At 39.2% G+C, this 22490-nt stretch overlaps 1 protein-coding gene across 1 annotated transcript; it reads left to right on the forward strand.

Moving 5' to 3' along the window:
* Window positions 1-387: 387 nt before the first annotated feature.
* Window positions 388-1696, forward strand: LOC123602705 (olfactory receptor 1002-like). The gene has a single exon (XM_045487174.1). It carries the CDS (start codon window positions 426-428, stop codon window positions 1368-1370), a length of 945 nt encoding a protein of 314 aa, XP_045343130.1. The 5' UTR covers window positions 388-425; the 3' UTR covers window positions 1371-1696.
* The last annotated feature ends 20794 nt before the right edge of the window (window positions 1697-22490 follow it).

Raw genomic sequence — 22490 nt, forward strand, 5'->3', positions numbered from 1 at the left:
CTACCAGCTACCCAGGTGCCCCAAAGAAGTTAAATTCATTTTTAAAAACAATTGAATTACAAATTAATTGTAATGAAAATCTTTTTCTGGTCTCTGAATAGAGGCGTGGGTTCGTATCCCACTTCTGACACATGCGTTTGGGGCGCCTGGGTGGCGCAGTCGGTTAAGCGTCCGACTTCAGCTAGGTCACGATCTCGCGGTCCGTGAGTTCGAGCCCCGCGTCGGGCTCTGGGCTGATGGCTCAGAGCCTGGAGCCTGTTTCCGATTCTGTGTCTCCCTCTCTCTCTGCCCCTCCCCCGTTCATGCTCTGTCTCTCTCTGTCCCAAAAATAAATAAAAACGTTGAAAAAAAAATTAAAAAAAAAAAAGAATTATAAATTAATTGTAATGAAAAATCTTTCTCTCATTACAGATTAAATCAGAGAAATGGAATTTAGAAATCAAACTTTGGTGACTGAGTTTTTATTTGTGGGCTTAACAAATTGCTTCCAGCACCAGGTTGTTCTGTTTGTGATGTTTCTCTTGGTTTATCTGGTCACTCTTCTGGGAAATGTGGGGATGATCACCCTCATTTGGATGGATTCCCGGCTCCACACTCCCATGTACTTTTTTCTCAGCCACTTGTCCTTTGTGGATGTCTGCTCCTCTTCTGTCATTGGTCCCAAGATGTTGACAGACATCTTTGTGAAAAAAAAAGTAATCTCTTTCTTGGGTTGTGCTGCCCAGTTATGGTTTTTTGGTCAGTTTGTAGTGACAGAGTGTTTTCTGTTGGCCTCCATGGCTTATGACAGGTATATGGCCATCTGTAAGCCCTTGTTGTATACACTCATTATGTCCCGGCGAATCTGTGTGCAGCTGGTGGTAGGGCCTTATACCATGGGTCTTATAAGCGCCATAACGCATACGACGTTTGCCTTTCGCCTGCCTTACTGTGGTCCAAATACCATCAATCACTTCTTCTGTGACCTTCTTCCTGTTCTCTCCCTGGCATGTGCAGACACCCAGGTCAATCAGGTTTTACTTTTCATCTTGGCTGGAGCTCTAGGAGTGCTCAGTGGTGTGATCATCCTGGTTTCCTACATTTACATCGTGGTCACTATCTTGAGGATCCGCTCTGCTGAGGGGAGGCGCAAAGCCTTCTCCACCTGCTCTTCACACCTGACTGCTGTCTCCATCCTGTATGGGACACTCTTCTTTATCTACGTACGCCCCAGTTCTAGTTTCTCGCTGGACATCAATAAAGTGGTTTCTGTGTTCTACACAGCCGTGATCCCCATGTTGAACCCCCTTATCTACAGCCTGAGAAACAAAGAGGTCAAGGATTCATTCAGGAGGACGTTTGAGAAGAAGAATCTTCTTCTGAGTAGGTAAACTAGATACCATTTGTACTACAGATTGAGAGGTGATATAGACACAAGATGCAGGGCATGGGCTGGGTGATGGGAGTCCTACTTTTGTGTTGAGATTCACTTTTTATTACTGTGTGTCATTGAGAAGTGATATATCTTCAGATTACAATTTTCTCACTTGTCATTGAACAGAAATGAGTTTTAAAATGTTAAACTGAAGTACATGGATTATTGAACCCCAATGCTTTAAGAATACGTTCCGTCTGGGGCACCTGGGTGGCTTGGTCAGTTCAGCCTCCAACTCTTGGTTTTGGCTCAGGTCATGATCTCATGGTTTGTGTTCAAGCCCTACATCAGGCTCTGCACTGGTAGTGCTGAGCCTGTTTTGGATTCTTTCTCTCTCCCTCTCTTTCTGTCCTTCCCATGCCTTCTTTCTCTTTCCTCTGTCATAATAAATAAAATAAAAAATATTCTCAGTGTTTGTGACTAGGGTATGAGAGGCTCTTTGCTAAGCCCTGTTAATTTATTATTATGTTAGAATCATAATCAGTGACTTGACGCTACTTCTGTTTAGCTCACAAGGTGTTGAGATCTCTCAATTTTCTGGAAGCTTAGCCTTGACTCTTTAAACAAAAGCCAATAACAAGTATATTACGGTTAAAGATAGAAACTTCTACTTGCAAGGTAAATATGTCTTGTGAATGTAATATAAACATGGTGACTATAGTTAACAATACTGTACATTTGTTAGTTGTTAAAAGAGCAGATCTTAAAAGTTCTCTTCACAAGAAAAAAATTAATAACTACATAAGGTTATTTATGTTAACTAAACTTATTGTGGTTATCATTTTGCAATATATATGTATATCAAACAATTATGTTGTACACCTGGGACTAATACAATGTGATATGTCAACTATGTATCAACAAAATGAGAAAAAGTTAATTATTCAGGAAGTATGTAGCCATAGCACTCTCTAATACCACCTTCACATTTGGAGTAGACAATTTGCAAAGGGCCTTTTACATTCCTGATCCTCTCTACTCATATAATACCTTGCTGAGATTTTGTCACTGTATTTACACTTATGCATGTAAAATTCAGAATGCATTGAAAGTCTTTAATAAAGTGTTGGCTATGCTCTAGTGATTTATTGATTTTTGTGTCCTAAGAAGGAGGTGAATTCTATTTTTACAGATGTTCAGCCTGGCGCACATGAAGAATCAATGCCCATGACCTCATAACTTGGGTCACACTCTTATTTTTTCCAGGTACAATACTCTTTCAACCATACTTCTGTGTTTTGTTTTCTGGAATGTAGCAACAAATCCAAGAAATTAGCAGATAAACCATGTTTTGTGTAACCTGTGACTCATTGAAAACCACACTCTGTCCTCTCTTGAAGGCCTTTTTAAAAAAAGCATTTAATATGGCTCAAATTAACAACTCAAAACAACAGATGTTGGCAATGATGCAGAGAAAGGGGAACACTTCTGCACTGTTGGTAGGAATGCAAAGGGGTGCAGCCACTCTGGTAAAGAGTATGGAGGTTCCTCAAAAAATTAAGAGTAGAACTACCATATGACCCAGCAATTGTACTACTAGGTATTTATCCAAAGGGTACAGGTGTGCTCTTTTGAAGGGACACATGTACCCCAATGTTTATAGCAGCATTATTGACAATAGCCAAAGTATGGAAGGAGCCCAAATATCCATCGACTGATAAATGTATAAAGAAGATGTGGTAAAGAAGATATTGCAACAACATGAATGGAACTAGAGTGTATTATGCTAAGCAAAGTAAGTCAGAGAAAGACAAATATCATGATTTTACTCATATGTGCAATTTAAGAAACAAAACAGATGAACATAAGGGAAAGGGATGAAAAATAAAAAGAGAGACAGAGGCAAACAATAAGAGACTCTTAAATACAAAGAACAAACTGACAGTTTCTGGAGGAGAGGTGGGTAGAGGGATGAGCTAAATGAGGGATGAGCTAAATGAGCTAAATGAGGTGGGTAGAGGGATGAGCTTAATGATGGACATTAAGGAGGGCATTGGTTGGGATGAGCACTGAGTGTTTTCTATAAATGATGAATCACTGGGTTCTACTACTAAAACCAATATACACAGTATGTTAACCAACTTGAATTTAAATAAATAAAACATTTAAAAAAGCATTTAATTTTAGTCCACTGACTTTGAAGGAGGTCAATTGCCTCTAAGACCTTAGAATATTTTGGCTTGTCTTTATTGTTTTCATCACGATTTCTGCCAGTTTTTGTGTCTGTGTTGGGTTATGACATGGGTCAAGATGCTATTTAATAAATAGGAAATGGGAATCAAAGAATGTTGCAATCAATAATTAATTCAACAAATTTTTACATATGCCTCTCACGTGCCTGACACTTTACTGGGTACTGTTCACATTGAGAGGCAAAGTCCTCCTGGAGGTCAGGCTAGTGCAGTTGAAAGACAAAGAGATTAAAAATGGTTATATACCCATGGTTATTTCTGTGATAAAGATAATCAAGGAACCAAGAGAGAATGTAGCAGAATATTTTAGCCAGGGTAATAAAAAAATAAAAGCCTCTTTAAAGAAAGTAGGGATTGAGAAAGATGAAAGAAATCATTTTTATAGTACAGGCTTTCCAAGGAGTCCAGAGGTCACTATTTGGATCATAAATGAAGAAAGGGCCCAGCAAAATAGTAACAGACCCTACTGGGGTGCCTGGGTGGCTCAGTTGGTTAAGCATCTGACTTCGGCTCAAGGTCATGATCTTGTGGTTTGCGAGTTCAGGCTCTGTGTCAGGTTCTCCCTGTAGATGAGATTAATGAAAAAGGATGTTCATGGTCATCACATAATGCTTGATGCCCCAGCCTGGCACGTAATAGGTGTTCAATGTATGTTTGGTGATTGAATGAACAATACATATATAGTCAAAACTATATTGTTTTATTCCATGAATGCTATAGCTTGACAGACATAGGCTCAATTATCAACTCTGGCCATGTTTCTTTGCATAGTTTATGGCTTATATGCAGATTTAAAAATGCATCTGAATTGAATAATATACATATGCACATAAATACATGTAATTATCTTCTGTTTGTTTTACTTCCTTGCCTTTCACATCTGATCTCCAGGCCAGCAGTTCATTAGTGTGTGTTGTGAAATGCGGTAATATTCCACTTGTTTTCCACGTAGTACTTAGAAATGACACCATAGTATACCATTCTGTTTTTCCGTTATTTCCTTTGCTTACCACACGTTGGTAGGGCAACTATCATATTTTAGGATTTAACAGGCATTATCAAAGTCATTTATAGGTGTATACTTGTATGTTCTGAGTCATCATGTATATGAGGATGCTACTTATGTAGGGAGAAACCTGTTGTCAGGCAACCAAGCCACTCAAAGTGTACCTGCATTTCCAAAGAAAAATACACTAAAATTCACAAAACATATTTATTAGAACCAGTCTGCAAAAACTGTCTTCCCAAAGTGTACTGCAAGACTTGGAAAAACTGATAACCTTTGGTCCTTTAAACAGAATTCTTTTATTTTTATCTTTCAATGGACATTTATTTTGTTCCCTTATCTTGGTTATTTTGAATCACACTGCAATAAACATGAGAGTATAGGTATTGTTTTGAAATCTTATACAATTCTTTTGAACAAACACTCAGAAGTGGGATTGCCGGAAAATACGGTAGTTCTATTTGTCATTTTTTGAGGAACCTGCATATTGTTTCCCAAGATGACTGCACAAATGCACATTCCCATCAATAATATAACAGAGTTTCCTTTGCTTTATATCCTCACAAATATTTCTTTTTTTTTTTTATTATATGAAATTTATTGTCAAATTGGTTTCCATACAACACCCAGTGCTCATCCCAAAAGGTGCCCTCCTCAATACCCATCACCCACCCTCTCCTCCCTCCCACCCCCCATCAACCCTCAGTTTGTTCTCAGTTTTTAACAGTCTCTTATGCTTTGGCTCTCTCCCACTCTAACCTCTTTTTTTTTTTTTTCTTTTTTTTCTTTTTTCCTCCCCCTCCCCCATGGGTTCCTGTTAAGTTTCTCAGGATCCACATAAGAGTGAAACCATATGGTATCTGTCTTTCTCTGTATGGCTTATTTCACTTAGCATCACACTCTCCAGTTCCATCCATGTTGCTACAAAAGGCCGTATTTCATTTTTTCTCATTGCCACGTAGTATTCCATTGTGTATATAAACCACAATTTCTTTATCCATTCATCAGTTGATGGACATTTAGGCTCTTTCCATAATTTGGCTATTGTTGAGAGTGCTGCTATGAACATTGGGGTACAAGTGCCCCTATGCATCAGTACTCCTGTATCCCTTGGATAAATTCCTAGCAGTGCTATTGCTGGGTCATAGGGTAGGTCTATTTTTAATTTTCTGAGGAACCTCCACACTGCTTTCCAGAGCGGCTGCACCAATTTACATTCCCACCAACAGTGCAAGAGGGTTCCCGTTTCTCCACATCCTCTCCAGCATCTATAGTCTCCTGATTTGTTCATTTTGGCCACTCTGACTGGCGTGAGGTGATATCTGAGTGTGGTTTTGATTTGTATTTCCCTGATAAGGAGCGACGCTGAACATCTTTTCATGTGCCTGTTGGCCATCCGGATGTCTTCTTGAGAGAAGTGTCTATTCATGTTTTCTGCCCATTTCTTCACTGGGTTATTTGTTTTTCGGGTGTGGAGTTTGGTGAGCTCTTTATAGATTTTGGATACTAGCCCTTTGTCCGATATGTCATTTGCAAATATCTTTTCCCATTCCGTTGGTTGCCTTTTAGTTTTGTTGGTTGTTTCCTTTGCTGTGCAGAAGCTTTTTATCTTCATAAGGTCCCAGTTATTCACTTTTGCTTTTAATTCCCTTGCCTTTGGGAATGTGTCGAGTAAGAGATTGCTACGGCTGAGGTCAGAGAGGTCTTTTCCTGCTTTCTCCTCTAAGGTTTTGATGGTTTCCTGTCTCACATTCAGGTCCTTTATCCATTTTGAGTTTATTTTTGTGAATGGTGTGAGAAAGTGGTCTAGTTTCAACCTTCTGCATGTTGCTGTCCAGTTCTCCCAGCACCATTTGTTAAAGAGGCTGTCTTTTTTCCATTGGATGTTCTTTCCTGCTTTGTCAAAGATGAGTTGGCCATACGTTTGTGGGTCTAGTTCTGGGGTTTCTATTCTATTCCATTGGTCTATGTGTCTGTTTTTGTGCCAATACCATGCAGTCTTGATGATGACAGCTTTGTAGTAGAGGCTAAAGTCTGGGATTGTGATGCCTCCTGCTTTGGTCTTCTTCTTCAAAATTCCTTTGGCTATTCGGGGCCTTTTGTGGTTCCATATGAATTTTAGGATTGCTTGTTCTAGTTTCGAGAAGAATGCTGGTGCAATTTTGATTGCGATTGCATTGAACGTGTAGATAGCTTTGGGTAGTATTGACATTTTGACAATATTTATTTTTCCAATCTATGAGCAGGGAATGTTTTTCCATTTCTTTAAATCTTCTTCAGTTTCCTTCATAAGCTTTCTATAGTTTTCAGCATACAGATCCTTTACATCTTTGGTTAGATTTATTCCTAGGTATTTTATGCTTCTTGGTGCAATTGTGAATGGGATCAGTTTCTTTATTTGTCTTTCTGTTGCTTCATTGTTAGTGTACAAGAATGCAACTGATTTCTGTACATTGATTTTGTATCCTGCAACTTTGCTGAATTCATGTATCAATTCTAGCAGACTTTTGGTGGAGTCTATCGGATTTTCCATGTATAATATCATGTCATCTGCAAAAAGCGAAAGCTTGATTTCATCTTTGCCAATTTTGATGCCTTTGATTTCCTTTTGTTGTCTGATTGCTGATGCTAGAACTTCCAGCACTATGTTAAACAACAGCGGTGAGAGTGGGCATCCCTGTCGGGTTCCTGATCTCAGGGAAAAAGCTCTCAGTTTTTCCCCATTGAGGATGATGTTAGCTGTGGGCTTTTCATAAATGGCTTTTATGATCTTTAAGTATGTTCCTTCTATCCCGACTTTCTCAAGGGTTTTTATTAAGAAAGGGTGCTGGATTTTGTCAAAGGCCTTTTCTGCATCGATTGACAGGATCATATGGTTCTTCTCTTTTTTTTTTGTTAATGTGATGTATCACGTTGATTGATTTGCGAATGTTGAACCAGCCCTGCATCCCAGGAATGAATCCCACTTGATCATGGTGAATAATTCTTTTTATATGCCATTGAATTCGATTTGCTAGTATCTTATTGAGAATTTTTGCATCCATATTCATCAGGGATATTGGCCGGTAGTTCTCTTTTTTTACTGGGTCTCTGTCTGGTTTAGGAATCAAAGTAATACTGGCTTCATAGAATGAGTCTGGAAGTTTTCCTTCCCTTTCTATTTCTTGGAATAGCTTGAGAAGGATAGGTATTATCTCTGCTTTAAACGTCTGGTAGAACTCCCCTGGGAAGCCATCTGGTCCTGGACTCTTATTTGTTGGGAGATTTTTGATAACCGATTCAATTTCTTCGCTGGTTATGGGTCTGCTCAAGCTTTCTATTTCCTCCTGATTGAGTTTTGGAAGAGTGTGGGTGTTCAGGAAGTTGTCCATTTCTTCCAGGTTGTCCAATTTGTTGGCATATAATTTTTCATAGTATTCCCTGATAATTGTTTGTATCTCTGAGGGATTGGTTGTAATAATTCCATTTTCATTCATGATTTTATCTATTTGGGTCATCTCCCTTTTCTTTTTGAGAAGCCTGGCTAGAGGTTTGTTAATTTTGTTTATTTTTTCAAAAAACCAACTCTTGGTTTCGTTGATCTGCTCTAGTTTTTTTAGACTCTATATTGTTTATTTCTGCTCTGATCTTTATTATTTCTCTTATTCTGCTGGGTTTGGGGTGTCTTTGCTGTTCTGCTTCTATTTCCTTTAGGTGTGCTGTTAGATTTTGTATTTGGGATTTTTCTTGTTTCTTGAGATAGGCCTGGATTGCAATGTATTTTCCTCTCAGGACTGCCTTCGCTACGTCCCAAAGCGTTTGGATTGTTGTATTCTCATTTTCGTTTGTTTCCATATATTTCTTAATTTCTTCTCTAATTGCCTGGTTGACCCACTCATTCGTTAGTAGGGTGTTCTTTAACCTCCATGCTTTTGGAGGTTTTCCAGACTTTTTTCTGTGGTTGATTTCAAGCTTCATAGCATTGTGGTCTGAAAGTATGCATGGTATAATTTCAATTCTGGTAAACTTATGAAGGGCTGTTTTGTGACCCAGTATATGATCTATCTTGGAGAATGTTCCATGTGCACTCGAGAAGAAAGTATATTCTGTTGCTTTGGGATGCAGAGTTCTAAATATATCTGTCAAGTCCATCTGATCCAATGTCTCATTCAGGGCCCTTGTTTCTTTATTGACCGTGTGTCTAGATGATCTATCCATTTCTGTAAGTGGGGTGTTAAAGTCCCCTGCAATTACCACATTCTTATCAATAAGGTTGCTTATGTTTATGAGTAGTTGTTTTATATATTTGGGGGCTCCGGTATTCGGCGCATAGACATTTATAATTGTTAGCTCTTCCTGATGAATAGACCCTGTGATTATTATATAATGCCCTTCTTCATCTCTTGTTACAGCCTTTAATTTAAAGTCTAGTTTGTCTGATATAAGTATGGCTACTCCAGCTTTCTTTTGGCTTCCAGTAGCATGATAAATAGTTCTCCATCCCCTCACTCTCAATCTAAAGGTGTCCTCAGGTCTAAAATGAGTCTCTTGTAGACAGCAAATAGATGGGTCTTGTTTTTTTATCCATTCTGATACCCTATGTCTTTTGGTTGGCGCATTAATCCATTTACATTCAGTGTTATTATAGAAAGATACGGGTTTAGAGTCATTGTGATGTCTGTATGTTTTATGCTTGTAGTGTCTCTGGTACTTTGTCTCACAGAGTCCCCCTTAGGATCTCTTGTAGGGCTGGTTTAGTGGTGACAAATTCCTTCAGTTTTTGTTTGTTTGGGAAGACCTTTATCTCTCCTTCTATTCTAAATGACAGACTTGCTGGATAAAGGATTCTCGGCTGCATATTCTTTCTGTCTAGCACACTGAAAATCTCGTGCCAATTCTTTCTGGCCTGCCAAGTTTCAAAAGAGAGATCAGTCACGAGTCTTATAGGTCTCCCTTTATATGTGAGGGCACGTTTATCCCTTGCTGCTTTCAGAATTTTCTCTTTATCCTTGTATTTTGCCAGTTTCACTATGATATGTCGTGCAGAAGATCGATTCAAGTTACGTCTGAAGGGAGTTCTCTGTGCCTCTTGGATTTCAATGCCTTTTTCCTTCCCCAGTTCAGGGAAGTTCTCAGCTATTATTTCTTCAAGTACCCCTTCAGCACCTTTCCCTCTCTCTTCCTCCTCAGGGATACCAATTATGCGTATATTATTTCTTTTTAGCGTATCACTTAGTTCTCTAATTTTCCCCTCATACTCCTGGATTTTTTTCTCTCTCTTTCTCTCAGCTTCCTCTTTTTCCATAACTTTATCTTCTAGTTCACCTATTCTCTCCTCTGCCTCTTCAATCCGAGCCGTGGTGGTTTCCATTTTGTTTTGCATTTCATTTAAAGCGTTTTTCAGCTCCTCGTGACTGTTCCTTAGTCCTTTGATCTCTGTAGCAAGAGATTCTCTGCTGTCCTCTATACTGTTTTCAAGCCCAGCGATTAATTTTATGACTATTATTCTAAATTCACTTTCTGTTATATTATTTAAATCCTTTTTGATCAGCTCATTAGCTGTTGTTATTTCCTGGAGGTTCTTCTGAGGGGAATTCTTCCGTTTGGTCATTTTGGATAGTCCCTGGAGTGGTGAGGACCTGCAGGGCACTTCCCCTGTGCTGTGGTGTATAACTGGAGTTGGTGGGCGGAGTCGCAGTCAGACCTGATGTCTGCCCCCGGCCCACCGCTGGGGCCACAGTCAGACTGGTGTGTGCCTTCTCTTCCCCTCTCCTAGGGGCGGGATTCACTGTGGGGTGGCGTGGCCCATCTGGGCTACTTGCACACTGCCAGGCTTGTGATGCTGGGGATCTGGCGTATTAGCTGGGGTGGGTAGGCAAGGTGCACAGGGGCAGGAGGGGCAGGCTTAGCTCGCTTCTTCTTAGGTGATCCACTTCAGGAGGGGCCCTGTGGCAGCGGGAGGGAGTCAGATCCACTGCCGGAGGTTTGGCTCCGCAGAAGCACAGAGTTGGGTGTTTGCACGGAGCGAGGAAGTTCCCTGGCAGGAACTGGTTCTCTTTGGGATTTTGGCTGGGGGATGGGCGGGGGAGATGGCGCTGGCGAGCGCCTTTGTTCCCCACCAAACTGAGCTCTGTCGTCCGGGGGCTCAGCAGCTCTCCCTCCCTTTGTCCTCCAGCCTTCCCGCTTTCCGAGCAGAGCTGTTAACTTATGACCTCCCAGACGCTAAGTCGCGCTTGCTGTCGGAACACAGTCCATCAGGCCCCTCCGCTTTTGCCCACCAGACTCGGGGGGCTCTGCTTGGCCGGCGAGCCGCCCCTCTGCCCCAGCTCCCTCCCCCCAGTCCGTGGAGCGCGCACCGCCTCTCCGCCCTTCCTACCCTCTTCCGTGGGCCTCTCGTCTGCGCTTGGCTCCAGCGACTCCGTTTTGCTAATCCTCTGGCGGTTTTCTGGGTTATTTAGGCAGGTGTAGGTGGAATCTAAGTGATCAGCAGGACGCGCGGTGAGCCCAGTGTCCTCCTACGCCGCCATCTTCCTTGCATCCCTCACAAATTATTTCTTAAATATTGACTTTTTCAAGCCTTCTAGCAAGCCCAAGATGACATTTCACTATGGCCTTTTTTTCTTTTTTCTTTTTGTATTTCCTCCCATATTTTGTGTTATCTTTAAGTTTTTATTTAAATTTCAGTTAGAGTGCACTTTCAAGAAATGATAGAGGGAAGAGCCAAGATGGCAGAATAGTATGGAAGTTTTTTGTGTGTCTCACATCCATGCAATATAGCCAGACCAAAACTAAACCATCCTACACACCTAGAAAACTGACTGGCGGATTAACACAACAATCTGCACAACCTGAACTACAGAATTCAGCAGGTATGCAGCACGAAGAAGTGAACTTGGGGAGTGAGAAGGTACAGGAAGGGAGGTGCTTTAGTGAATGGAGAGAGGACGGAGACGGGGGGGGGGGTGGTGAGGGAGAGAATACAGAAAATCACCTCTCCCCAAAAGCAGCTGGAGAGAAAGTGGAAAATTGGAAACAGCTGCAGTGACTAAAATAAAAAGGGAGAAAGGAAAAAGGAGAAAGGAGAGGGTTTAAATTCCATTAAGACTGTAAACAAGGGGAGAGCAGTCTGCAACTCCACAGCTCAATACCTGGCAGTGCTCTGGTAGGAAGGGCAAATCCCCAGGAGCAGAATGGGGTCCGGGAGGTTCTCAGGCCACAGGGAGAAAAGCGGTTCCACTGCTGGAAGGACATTCCGTTGAGACTGTTGAAGCCACCTGGTCCCAGCAGACCCCAGAAAATGGCCACATTCACTAGTGCTGGAACAAGGTGATTAAGGGTGAAGCCTGGTGCCAGATGTGTGTTGTGATTTTCCATAATCCCTCAAACGCTGCTGCTACATTATCTCATGAACTTTTTCTGGGGCAGGCTGGCATCTGGCCGTAGTTTCGGGGCACCGGCAGCAGCAGGGTCCAGCAAGTGTTCCTGGCTGCAGCCAAAATTTGGCCATGGCTCATTCAGCCATTGTTTGGTGAGACCCTCTAGCACAGGGGCAGAACGGGTCAAAGCCGCAGTCCTTCAGAAATAAGGGGCCAGAGAAAACAGCCACATCTGAGACAAAACTTGGGAGAAGGTACTGCCTGGGGTCTGGTCATGGAGAGTGAAAAAGCGGGGAGTGGATGAAAGCTGAAGACAGAGGACGGGTACGTGATTGCTGATCCGGGAAAACAGAATGGGTAGCTGGGTGGTGCCATTTTCACCACTCCCGTGTATGTGTATACGCATCTACAAGCGTGGCAACAATCTGCCCCAGTAGTCTAGCAGCGACATCTAGCGGAGAGCAGAGCCGTTACAACTGAGCTCCGCCCACCTGGGCCAACTTCACTTTCAAGAACACAAGTCTCACTGCCGGCTTACTTTATGGACTATAAAGTGCTACATAGACTGACTTCTAGGGGAAAACGAAATAATTTCGGTCCTACTTCAATCTGTTAGCAGGTCCATCTATTCAATTTTCTTTCTTCCTTTTTTTTCTCTTTTACACTTCTTTTCTTTTTCTTGAATACAGAAAGAGAAAAACCTCATTTTTATTTTCAATTTTTATTAAAAATATTTTTCTTTAATTTTTATTACCATATTTTTACTTTTGTGTAAATTTTTCAAATTCTACTTACTTCCATCATTTTATTTTAATCTACTTCAGTGTATTCACCTTTTCAAATTTTCACACAATTTCCTTTTTTTTATTTTTTCTCTTCTTTTTTTCTCTTTTTTGTTTCTTTTCTTTTTCTTGAATGCAGAAAGAGAAAAACTTCATTTTTAATTTCAATTTCTATTAAAAACATTTTTCTTTAATTTTTTATGATATTTTTTGTTTTATGTAAATTTTTTCAAATTCTAGTTACTTCCATCACTTTATTTTAATTTACTACAGTGTAATCACTTTTTCAAATTTTCAAATGATTTCTTTTTCTTTTTTTAAATCTATTTTCTCTCTTTTGTTTCTCTTCTTGAATACAGAAAAAGAAAATATTCATATTTATTTTTAATTTTTTTAATTTTCTTTAATTTTTCTACCTTATTATTTACTTTTTCATATATTTTTTCAAATTCTATTTTACTCCCATCATCTCATTTTCATCTACTTCAGTGTATTCATTCTTCAAATTCTCAAACGATTTCCTTTTTTTAATTTTTTTTCTTCCCCCCCCTTTTTTTTTCTTAATTTTTTCTTTTTCTCTAATATGTCAAATCACTTTCAACACCAAGACAAAACACACATAGAATTTAGCATCATTTATTTGATTCTTGTGTGTATGTGTGTGTTTTTAATTTTTTAATTTTAATATTTCTTTAATTTTAATATTTTGTCATTTTAATTTTTCTACCTCATTAATTCCTTTTCTTCCTTCAAAATGACACAACGAAGGCATTCACTCCCCAAAAAAGAGCATGAAGAAATGACAGCCAGGGATTTAACCAACACAGATACAAGCAAGATATCTGAAACAAAATTTACAATCATGATAATAAGAATACTAACTGGAGTCAAAACTGGATTAGACTCCCTTTCTGCGGAGATAAAAGAAGTAAAAAAATAGCCAGAATGAAATTAAAATGTTATAACTGAGCTGCAATCATGGATGGATGCAGTGGTGGCAAGGATGGATGAGACAGAACAGAGTATCAGCGATACAGAGGACAAACTTATAGAGAATAATGAAGCAGAAAAAAAGAGAGATTAAGGCAAAAGAGCATGATTTAAGAATTAGAGAAATCAGTGACTCATTAAAAAGGAACATCAGAATCATAAGGGTCCCAGAAGAGGAAGAGAGGAAATAGGGGTAGAAGGGTTATGTGAGCAAATCATAACAGAAAAGTTTCCTAACCTGGGGAAAGACACAGGCATCAAAACCCAGGAAGCACAAAGGTCCCCCATTAGATTCAACAAAAACCGGCCATAAACAAGGCATATTATAGTCAAATTCACAAAATATTCAGGCAAGGAGAGAATCATGAAAGCAGCAAGGGGAAAAAGTCCCTACCTACAAGGGAAGACAGATCAGGTTTGCAGCAGACCTCTCCACAGAAACTTGGCAGGCCAGAAAGCAGTGGCAGGATATATTCAATGAGCTGAATCAGAAAAATATGCAGCCAATAATTCTTTATCCAGAAAGGCTGTCATTCAAAACAGAAGGAGAGATCAAAATTTTCCCAGACAAATGAAAATTAAAGGAGTTTGTAACCACTAAACCAGCCCTGCAAGAAATTTCAAGGGGGACTCTCTGAGGGAGAAAAGATGAATATATATATATATATATATATATATATATATATATATATATATATAAAGTATATATACTTTAAGTATATATATATAAAGTATTTATATATATATAAAGTAACAAAGATTAGAAAAGACCAGAGAACACCACCAGAAACTCCAACTCTACAAGTATCATAATGGCAATAAATTCATATGTTTCAGTACTCACTGTAAATGTCAATGGACTCAATGCTCCAGTCAAAAGACATAGGGTAACAGAATGGATAAGAAAACAATATCCTTCAATATACTGTTTACAAGAGAACCACTTTACACCTAAAGACACCTTCAGATTGAAAATAAGGGGATGGAGAACCATCTATCATGCTAATGGTCAACAAAAGAAAGCCAAAGTAGCCACACTTATATCAGACAATCTAGACTTTAAAATAAGGACTGTATCAAGGGATGCAGAAGGGCATTATATCATAATCGAGGGGTCTATCCACCAAGAAGACCTAACAATTGTAAACATTTATGCGCCAAATGTGAGAGCACCCAAATATATAAATCAATTAATCACAAACATAAAGAAACCCATTGATAGTAATACCTTAATAGTAGGAGACTTCAACATCCCACTCACAGCAATGGACAGATCATCTAATCAAAAAATCCACAAGGAAACAATGGCTTTGAATGACACACTGGACCAGATGGACTTAACACATATATTCAGAACATTTCATCCTAAAGCAGCAGAATATACATTCTTCTCCAGTGCACATGGAACGTTCTCCAGAATAGACCATATACTGGGACACAAACCAGCCCTAAGTAAGTACAAAAAGATCAAGATCATACCGTGCATATTTTCAGACCACAACGCTATAAAACTCAAATCAACCACAAGAAAAAAATTGGAAAGGTAACAAATACTTGGAGACTGAAGAATGTCGTACCAAAGAATGAATGGGCTAATCAAGAAATTAAAGAGGAAATTAAAAAGTATATGGAGGTCAATGAAAATGATAACACCACAACCCAAAACCTCTGGGACACAGCAAAGGTGGTCATAAGAGGAAAGTATATAGCAATCCAGGAAGAAAGATCTCAGATACACAACCTAACCTTACACCTTAAGGAGATGGGAAAAAGAACAGCAAATAAAACCCAAAACCAGCAGAAGACTGGAAATAACAAAGATGAGAGCAAAAATTAATGCTATCAAAACCAAAAAAACAGTAGAACCAATCAATGAAACCAGAAGCTTGCTCGTTGAAAGAATTAACAAAATTGATAAACCACTAGCCAGTCTGATGAAAAAGAAAAAGGAAAGGACTCAAATAAATAAAATCAAGAATGAAAGAGGAGAGATCACAACCAGCACAGCAGAAATAAAAACAATAATAAGAGAATATTATGAGAAATCATATGCCAATAAAATGGGCAATCTGGAAAAAGTGGACAAATTCCTAGAAACATATACATTACCAAAACTGAAACACGAAGAAATAGAAAATTTGAACAGACCCATAACAAGTAAGGAAATAGAATTAGTAATCAAAAATCTGCCAAAAAACAAGAGTCCAGGACCAGATGGCTTTCTAGGGGAATTCTACCAAACATTTAAGGAAGAGTTAACACCTATTCTCTTGAAACTGTTCCAAAAAATAGAAATGGAAGGAAAACTTCCAAACTCTTTCTAGGAAGCCAGCATTACCTTCATTCCAAAACCAGACAGAGACCCCACGAAAAAAGAGAACTATAGATCAATTTCCCTGATGAACATGGATGCAAAAATCCTCAACAAGGTATTAGCCAATTGGCTCCAACAATACATTAAATAAATTATTCACCACAACCAAGTGGGATTTATACCTGGGATGCAGGGCTGGTTCAGTATCTGCAAAACAATTAGCGTGATTCATCACATCAATAAAAGGACGGACACGAATCATATGATCCTCTCAATAGATGCAGAGAAAGCATTTGACAAAATACAGCATCCTTTCTTGATAATAACCCTCAAGAAAGTAGGGATATAAGGAACATACCTCGAGATCATAAAAGCCAGCTATGGACGACTCAACACTAATATCATCCTCAATGGGGAAAAACTGAGTGCTTTTCCTAACATCAGGAATGAGACAGGGATGTCCACTCTCATCACTGTCATTCAACATTGTATTTGAAGTCTTAGCCTCTGCAGTCAGACAACACAAAGAAATAAAAGGCATCCAAATCAGCCAGGAGGAGGTCACACTTTCACTCTTTGCAGATGGCGTGATATTCTATATGGAAAACCCCAAAGATTCCACCAAAAAACTGCTAGAACTGATTCATGAATTCAGCAGAGTCTCAGGATATAAAATCAACGCACAGAAATTGGTTGCATTCCTATACATCAACAATGTAGAAACAGAGAAATCAAGGAATCAATCCCATTTACAATTGCACCAAAAACCATAAAATACCTAGGAATAAATCTAACGAAAGAGGTGACAAATCTATACACTGAAAATTATAGAAAGCTTAGGAAAGAAATTGAAGAAGATACAAAAAAATGGAAAAAGATTCCATGCTACTGGATAGGAAGAATAAATATTGTTAAAATGTCGATACTACCCAAAGTAATCTTCATATTCAATGCAATCCCTATCAAAATAACACCAGCATTCTTCACAGAGCTAGAACAAATAATCCTAAAATTTGTAAGGAACCAGATAAGACCCCGAATAGCCAAAGTGATTTTGAAAAAGAAAACCAAAGCAGGAGGGATCACAATCCCAGACTTCAAGCTATGATACAAAGCTGTAATCATCATGACAGTATGGTACTGGCACAAGAACAGACACTCACATCAATGGAACAGAATGGAGAACCCAGAAATGGACCCACAAATGTGTGGGCAACTAATCTTTGACAAAGCAGGAAAGAATATCCAATGGAATAAAAGTCTCTTCAGCAAGTGGTGCTGGGAAAACTGGACAGCGACATGCAGAGGAATGAACCTGGACCACTTTCTTACACCATCCACAAAAATAAACTCAAAATGGATGAAAGACCTCAATGTAAGACAGGAAGCCATCAAAATCCTCGAGGAGAAAGCAGGCAAAAACCTCTTTGATCTTGCCCACAGCAACTTTTTACTCAACACGTCTCTGGAGGCAAGGGAAACAAAAGCAAAAATGAACTATTGGGACCTCATCAAAATAAAAAGCTTCTGCACAGCAAAGGAAACAATCAGCAAAACTAAAAGGTAACCGACAGAATGGGAGACGATATTTGCAAACGACATATCAGATAAAGGGTTAGTATCCAAAATCTATAAAGAACTTATCAAACTCAACACCCAAAAAACAAAGAATATAGTGAAGAAATGGGCAAAAAACATGAATAGACACTTCTCCAAGGAAGACATCCAAATGGCCAACTGACACATGAAAAAATGATCAACATCACTCATCATCAGGGAAATACAAATCAAAACCACAATGAGATACCACCTTATACCTGTCAGAATGGCTAACATTAACAACTCAGTCAACAGATGTTGGCGAGGATTCGGAGAAAGAGGATCTCTTTTTCATTGTTGGTGGGAATGCAAGCTGTTGCAGCTACTCTGGAAAACAGCATGGAGGTTCCTCAAAAAACTAAAAATAGAACTACCCTACAACCCAGCAATTGCACTACTAGGAATTTATCCAAGGGATACAGGTGTGCTGTTTTGAAGGGACACATGCACCCCCATGTTTATAGCAGCACTATCAACAATAGCCAAAGTATGGAAAGCCCAAATGTCCATCGATAGATGAGTGGATAAAGAAGATGTGGTATATATATCTATAATGGAGTATTCCTCGGCAATCGAAAAGAATGAAATCTTGCCATTTGCAACTACACGGATGGAACTGGAGGGTATTATGTTAAGTGAAATTAGTCAGAGAAAGACAAAAATCATAGGACTTCACTCATATGAGGGCTTTAAGAGACAAAACAGATGAACACAAGTGAAGGGAAGCCAAAAGAATATAAAAACAGGGAGGGCGACAAATCATGAGAGACTCATAAATATAGAGAACAAACAGAGGGTTACTGGAGGGGTTGTGGGAGGGGGGGATGGCTAAATGGGTAAGAGGCACTAAGGAATCTACTCCTGAAATCAGTGTTGCACTATATGCTAATTAGGATGTAAATTAAAAATAAAATTAAAAATAAAATTAAAAAAACAAAAAGAATCAACAAAAAAAAGAAATATAAATAAATAAATAAATAAATAAATAAATTGCAGTTAGCATGCAGTGTAATATTAGTTTTAAATGTGCAATATAGCGATTCTACACTTCCATACAATTTCCGGTGCTCATCACAGTGCACTCCTTAATCTCCATCACCTATTTCACCCATCCCCCAACCAACTTACCCTCCAATAACCATCATTGTGTTCTCTATAGTTAAAAGTCTGTTTCTTGGTTTGTCTCTCTCTCTCTCTCTCTCTCTTTTTTCATGTGCCCCTTTCTTCTGTCTCTTAAATTCCACATATAAGTGAAATCATATGCTATTTGTCTGTTGTAGACTCTGGGTCTAGAGTTCTTTCTTGTCCAGCAAGAAAGCAGGACACAGGATTAAAATGTGAGAGATGGCTAATGTCTGGGAGAAGACTAGAGTCCCTATTAAAGGTACTTGCTCCATTTTCACTAGGATCAGAAGGCTTACAAACAAGGTGATGGATGTGCACAAAGAGACAATAAAACTGTGAACATTAACTCAGGGGAGTGATGGAATGGAGGTTTTGAAAATATGCAGCGTTAGGGGTTTGGGTTAATATAAAACAAAACCCTGGCACTGGGTGGAAGGTTGTTTATAGCAGGTTGTTTACCTCTGTTTACCTAAACTGGCCTAAGGGACAAGAAAGACAGAGCTTGCCACCTCAGGGTCAACAAGGCACCTTTCTGTTGTTAATTAGCTCCATTCTGGGCAACTTCCCCAGCAGCAGTCTATAACCTATTTACCTGTTTACCTACTTTGGTCCTTCCTTCCTGTGAAAGCAGCTTTCTGTTATTGTACTAGGCTGGGGGGGGGGGGAGGTGGGATATCTGCCTTGAATACCTAATCTTGTTTACCTCATATACCTTTGTACTATATTGGGGACTTGCCTGCTGTCTCTACACTGGGGCCTTTGCCCTGCCCTCTCTATACCTATTCACCTATTCTTGTTTACCAAAACTTGGGTGTGAGCATCCTATGGCTTTCTAATTCTTTATGCCTTGTTAACCCATCAGTGCAGGCTCAGGGAATTCCAAAGCTTATTCCCCACATTTGTCTTTCTCTGACTGACTTCATTTAGCATTATACTCTGTAACTTCATCCATATAGTTCCAACTGGCAAGATTCTATTCCTTTTATTGCATAGTTTTACAAAATATTATCAGAATATTATTCAAGAATACTTTCTAAATCATTTTGTCTGGAAAAATAAATGTATGAAAAATTTTGAGGGAAAAATACAAAACTCCTATCCTACTGAATGACATTACTCTGTCTACATGAAACGACTCAGACTTTGGAGGACACAAGTATAGTTAAAAACCACCTGTTCTATTCAGAAGATCTCTTACCTAAAACATGTGCTAAAGCTTTCTGATGCCCCAGTTTCTCCAGCTCTAATGAGGACCTAAGAAACCAACCACAAATGAGGACTAAAATATTCACTGAGATGTTAATAAAACCTTTACCACAGTGTGTATGATATAGCAAATCCTCACCAAATGGATGAAATAGCATTACTATTATGAAATAAATATTCTGTATTAATGAGTGCTTCAAAAATTATATTAGCATAAATTTAAAATTTATATTAGCATAAAAATAAAAATAACACAACTGCATACTCAGGAAGGAAAATACACACACACACACACACACACACACACATTACAAATTAGCAAGAACAACCTCAAATGTCAATTCTACCCCTTACAGACTACTGTTCTTTAGCATAATGTTTATTCTGTGAGTATGAGGATGGGTGGCAGAATTCCTAAAATGGTCCTGTTAAGATCCCTAATCTTTGCCCTGATCCCAGGAATCTCTGCATATGATGAAATACCACTCACATGATTATGTTACACTATGAGGCACAGTTAACCTTCAAAGAGACATGAACCTAGATGAGCTGGTGGGTCCCAAGCTTTCTCCAGCTGAGAGCAGAAGAGTCAGAGAGGCTGGAAACATGGGAAGGGCTAGACAAGTCCCTGCTAGTCTGAAGCTGGAGGGACCACAAAAGGAAAGCAGGAAGACCTAAGGAGCTGAGAGAGGCAGCTGGCTGACAGCTCCTGGGGAACCAGGCACCACAGCCCTACAACCACAAGGACTGAATTTCCTCAAACACACCAGTGAGCTTGGAAACGAGTCTTCCCCACAACCTCCAGAAAGAAGCCAGGCCCTGCCAACATGTTGATTTCAGTCTTGTGAGACCTTGAGCAGATAATCAGACCACGATGGATCCAGACCCAAGGCCCAGGGAAAATGAGAGGTGGTACCTTCGTGTGGTTAGGACTTACTAGCTTTGTGGCCATTTGTTATGCAGCAGTAGAAACTGACTACAGGAGCATTGTTCATCTTTAAAATAATGGAAACAGCCATATTTTACTTGAGTGCATATCTATACTAACAGAGATATCAGAGATGACAATTCTGGAAAGAACATAGTATGCTTCCTCCTACACTGTGGAAGTTCAATCAATGATATTTGTTATCAGGACTATTCCACAAGTGGAATTATGCTGGCTATCTAAACAGAATCATTTAAACATGACCGAGAGCCTCAATTAATATTTTAATTGAAATAAAATCCCAATTTAATCTAGTCCCCCCTCCTGAGGTATGCTAAATAATGAATGCTAAGCTTAGATCATATGGAAGACATTATTACAGAGAAGGACAATAAATACTGAACACTTTGGTAATCAAAGAAAAATTAAACAATATATCAGAGTTCCTCAGTTGTGAGCAACAGACCTAGGAAATTCACCAGAAGTACATTGGGTAGCTCGGAGCATCAGCTAGACAAGAACCAAGAAAGCTCTGGGCATAGCAGAGACCATTTGTTTACTCAGGAGACCTTGGCCAGAATGAATGAGCTCCAATCATTTCCCTGCCATTGTGTCATTCTCCTGACCTCTCAAAATCCAAGTAGAAGTAGTTCAAGTTTAGTTCATATGCTGTTAACTTGCTATAGGAAGGCAGGGACCTGAGTTACAATCCTATCATGACTGTTATCTATAGGTAAGAGATAAATCTCCAAAAGGAAATCAGGTATCTACTATTGTAGACATAAACAGAGTGAATGGATGTCTGTAAGGGAGAAACAACTGAATTATAGGAAAAAATTGCAACATATGACACTTCACCAAATATCATACTTAAATCATATCACTATAATTTCCATACAGTGAAAAATGGAATAAAATCATAATTTTTAAAAATATACTCCAAAAAGTTACCACTCTTATTACTGTTGCTTGCCAAACTCTGTGTTAAGTCACACACGTGCATATGTATGCCTATTTCCAATGATGAAACATTATTCATCCTTCGGACAAGCCTTGCATCCACGGAAACAGAGCCAGAGTGGATACTTGAACATAGGCCTGTTGAACTATAATGGGCAGAGCATAAAGAATATTGTTTTCACCACAAATCTATTGTTCAATCCACTAACACATTGGGCACCCATTATGTGCTGGGCTATGGAGGCATGGATAAAGCAGTGAACGTAAACATCCTTCTCTCGTGAATCTCATGCGCTGCAAGGAGAGACATAAAATAATGAAACAAGTAAATAGACAATAATTAGTATGTATAAGTATTTCAAAAAATATGAAAGAAAAAAGGGGAAATTTTTGGAATATGATAGGAGCAGAGAATTGTTTTAGTGTAAGAGGTCCAAATGGCCTCTTCGATAGCATCACATTTGAGCAGAGATGCAGAGGAGGTAAAGACTGACCTGCAACACTGCCCCAGGATGAGGAAACAGAAAATGGAAAGGACACATAAGACCCCGAGAATGACTGAAGATATCCCACAGAGGAAGCCTCTGGATGGTGCACAGATCACTGTATGGGAATGTGC

Source organism: Leopardus geoffroyi, chromosome D1 (assembly GCF_018350155.1).
Source record: "Leopardus geoffroyi isolate Oge1 chromosome D1, O.geoffroyi_Oge1_pat1.0, whole genome shotgun sequence".
NCBI classification, from domain to species: domain Eukaryota; kingdom Metazoa; phylum Chordata; class Mammalia; order Carnivora; family Felidae; genus Leopardus; species Leopardus geoffroyi.

Coding starts and splice junctions, on each gene's coding strand:
- LOC123602705 (XM_045487174.1), top strand. CDS start 426: ATGGAATTTAGAAATCAAACTTTGGTGACTGAGTTTTTATTTGTGGGC.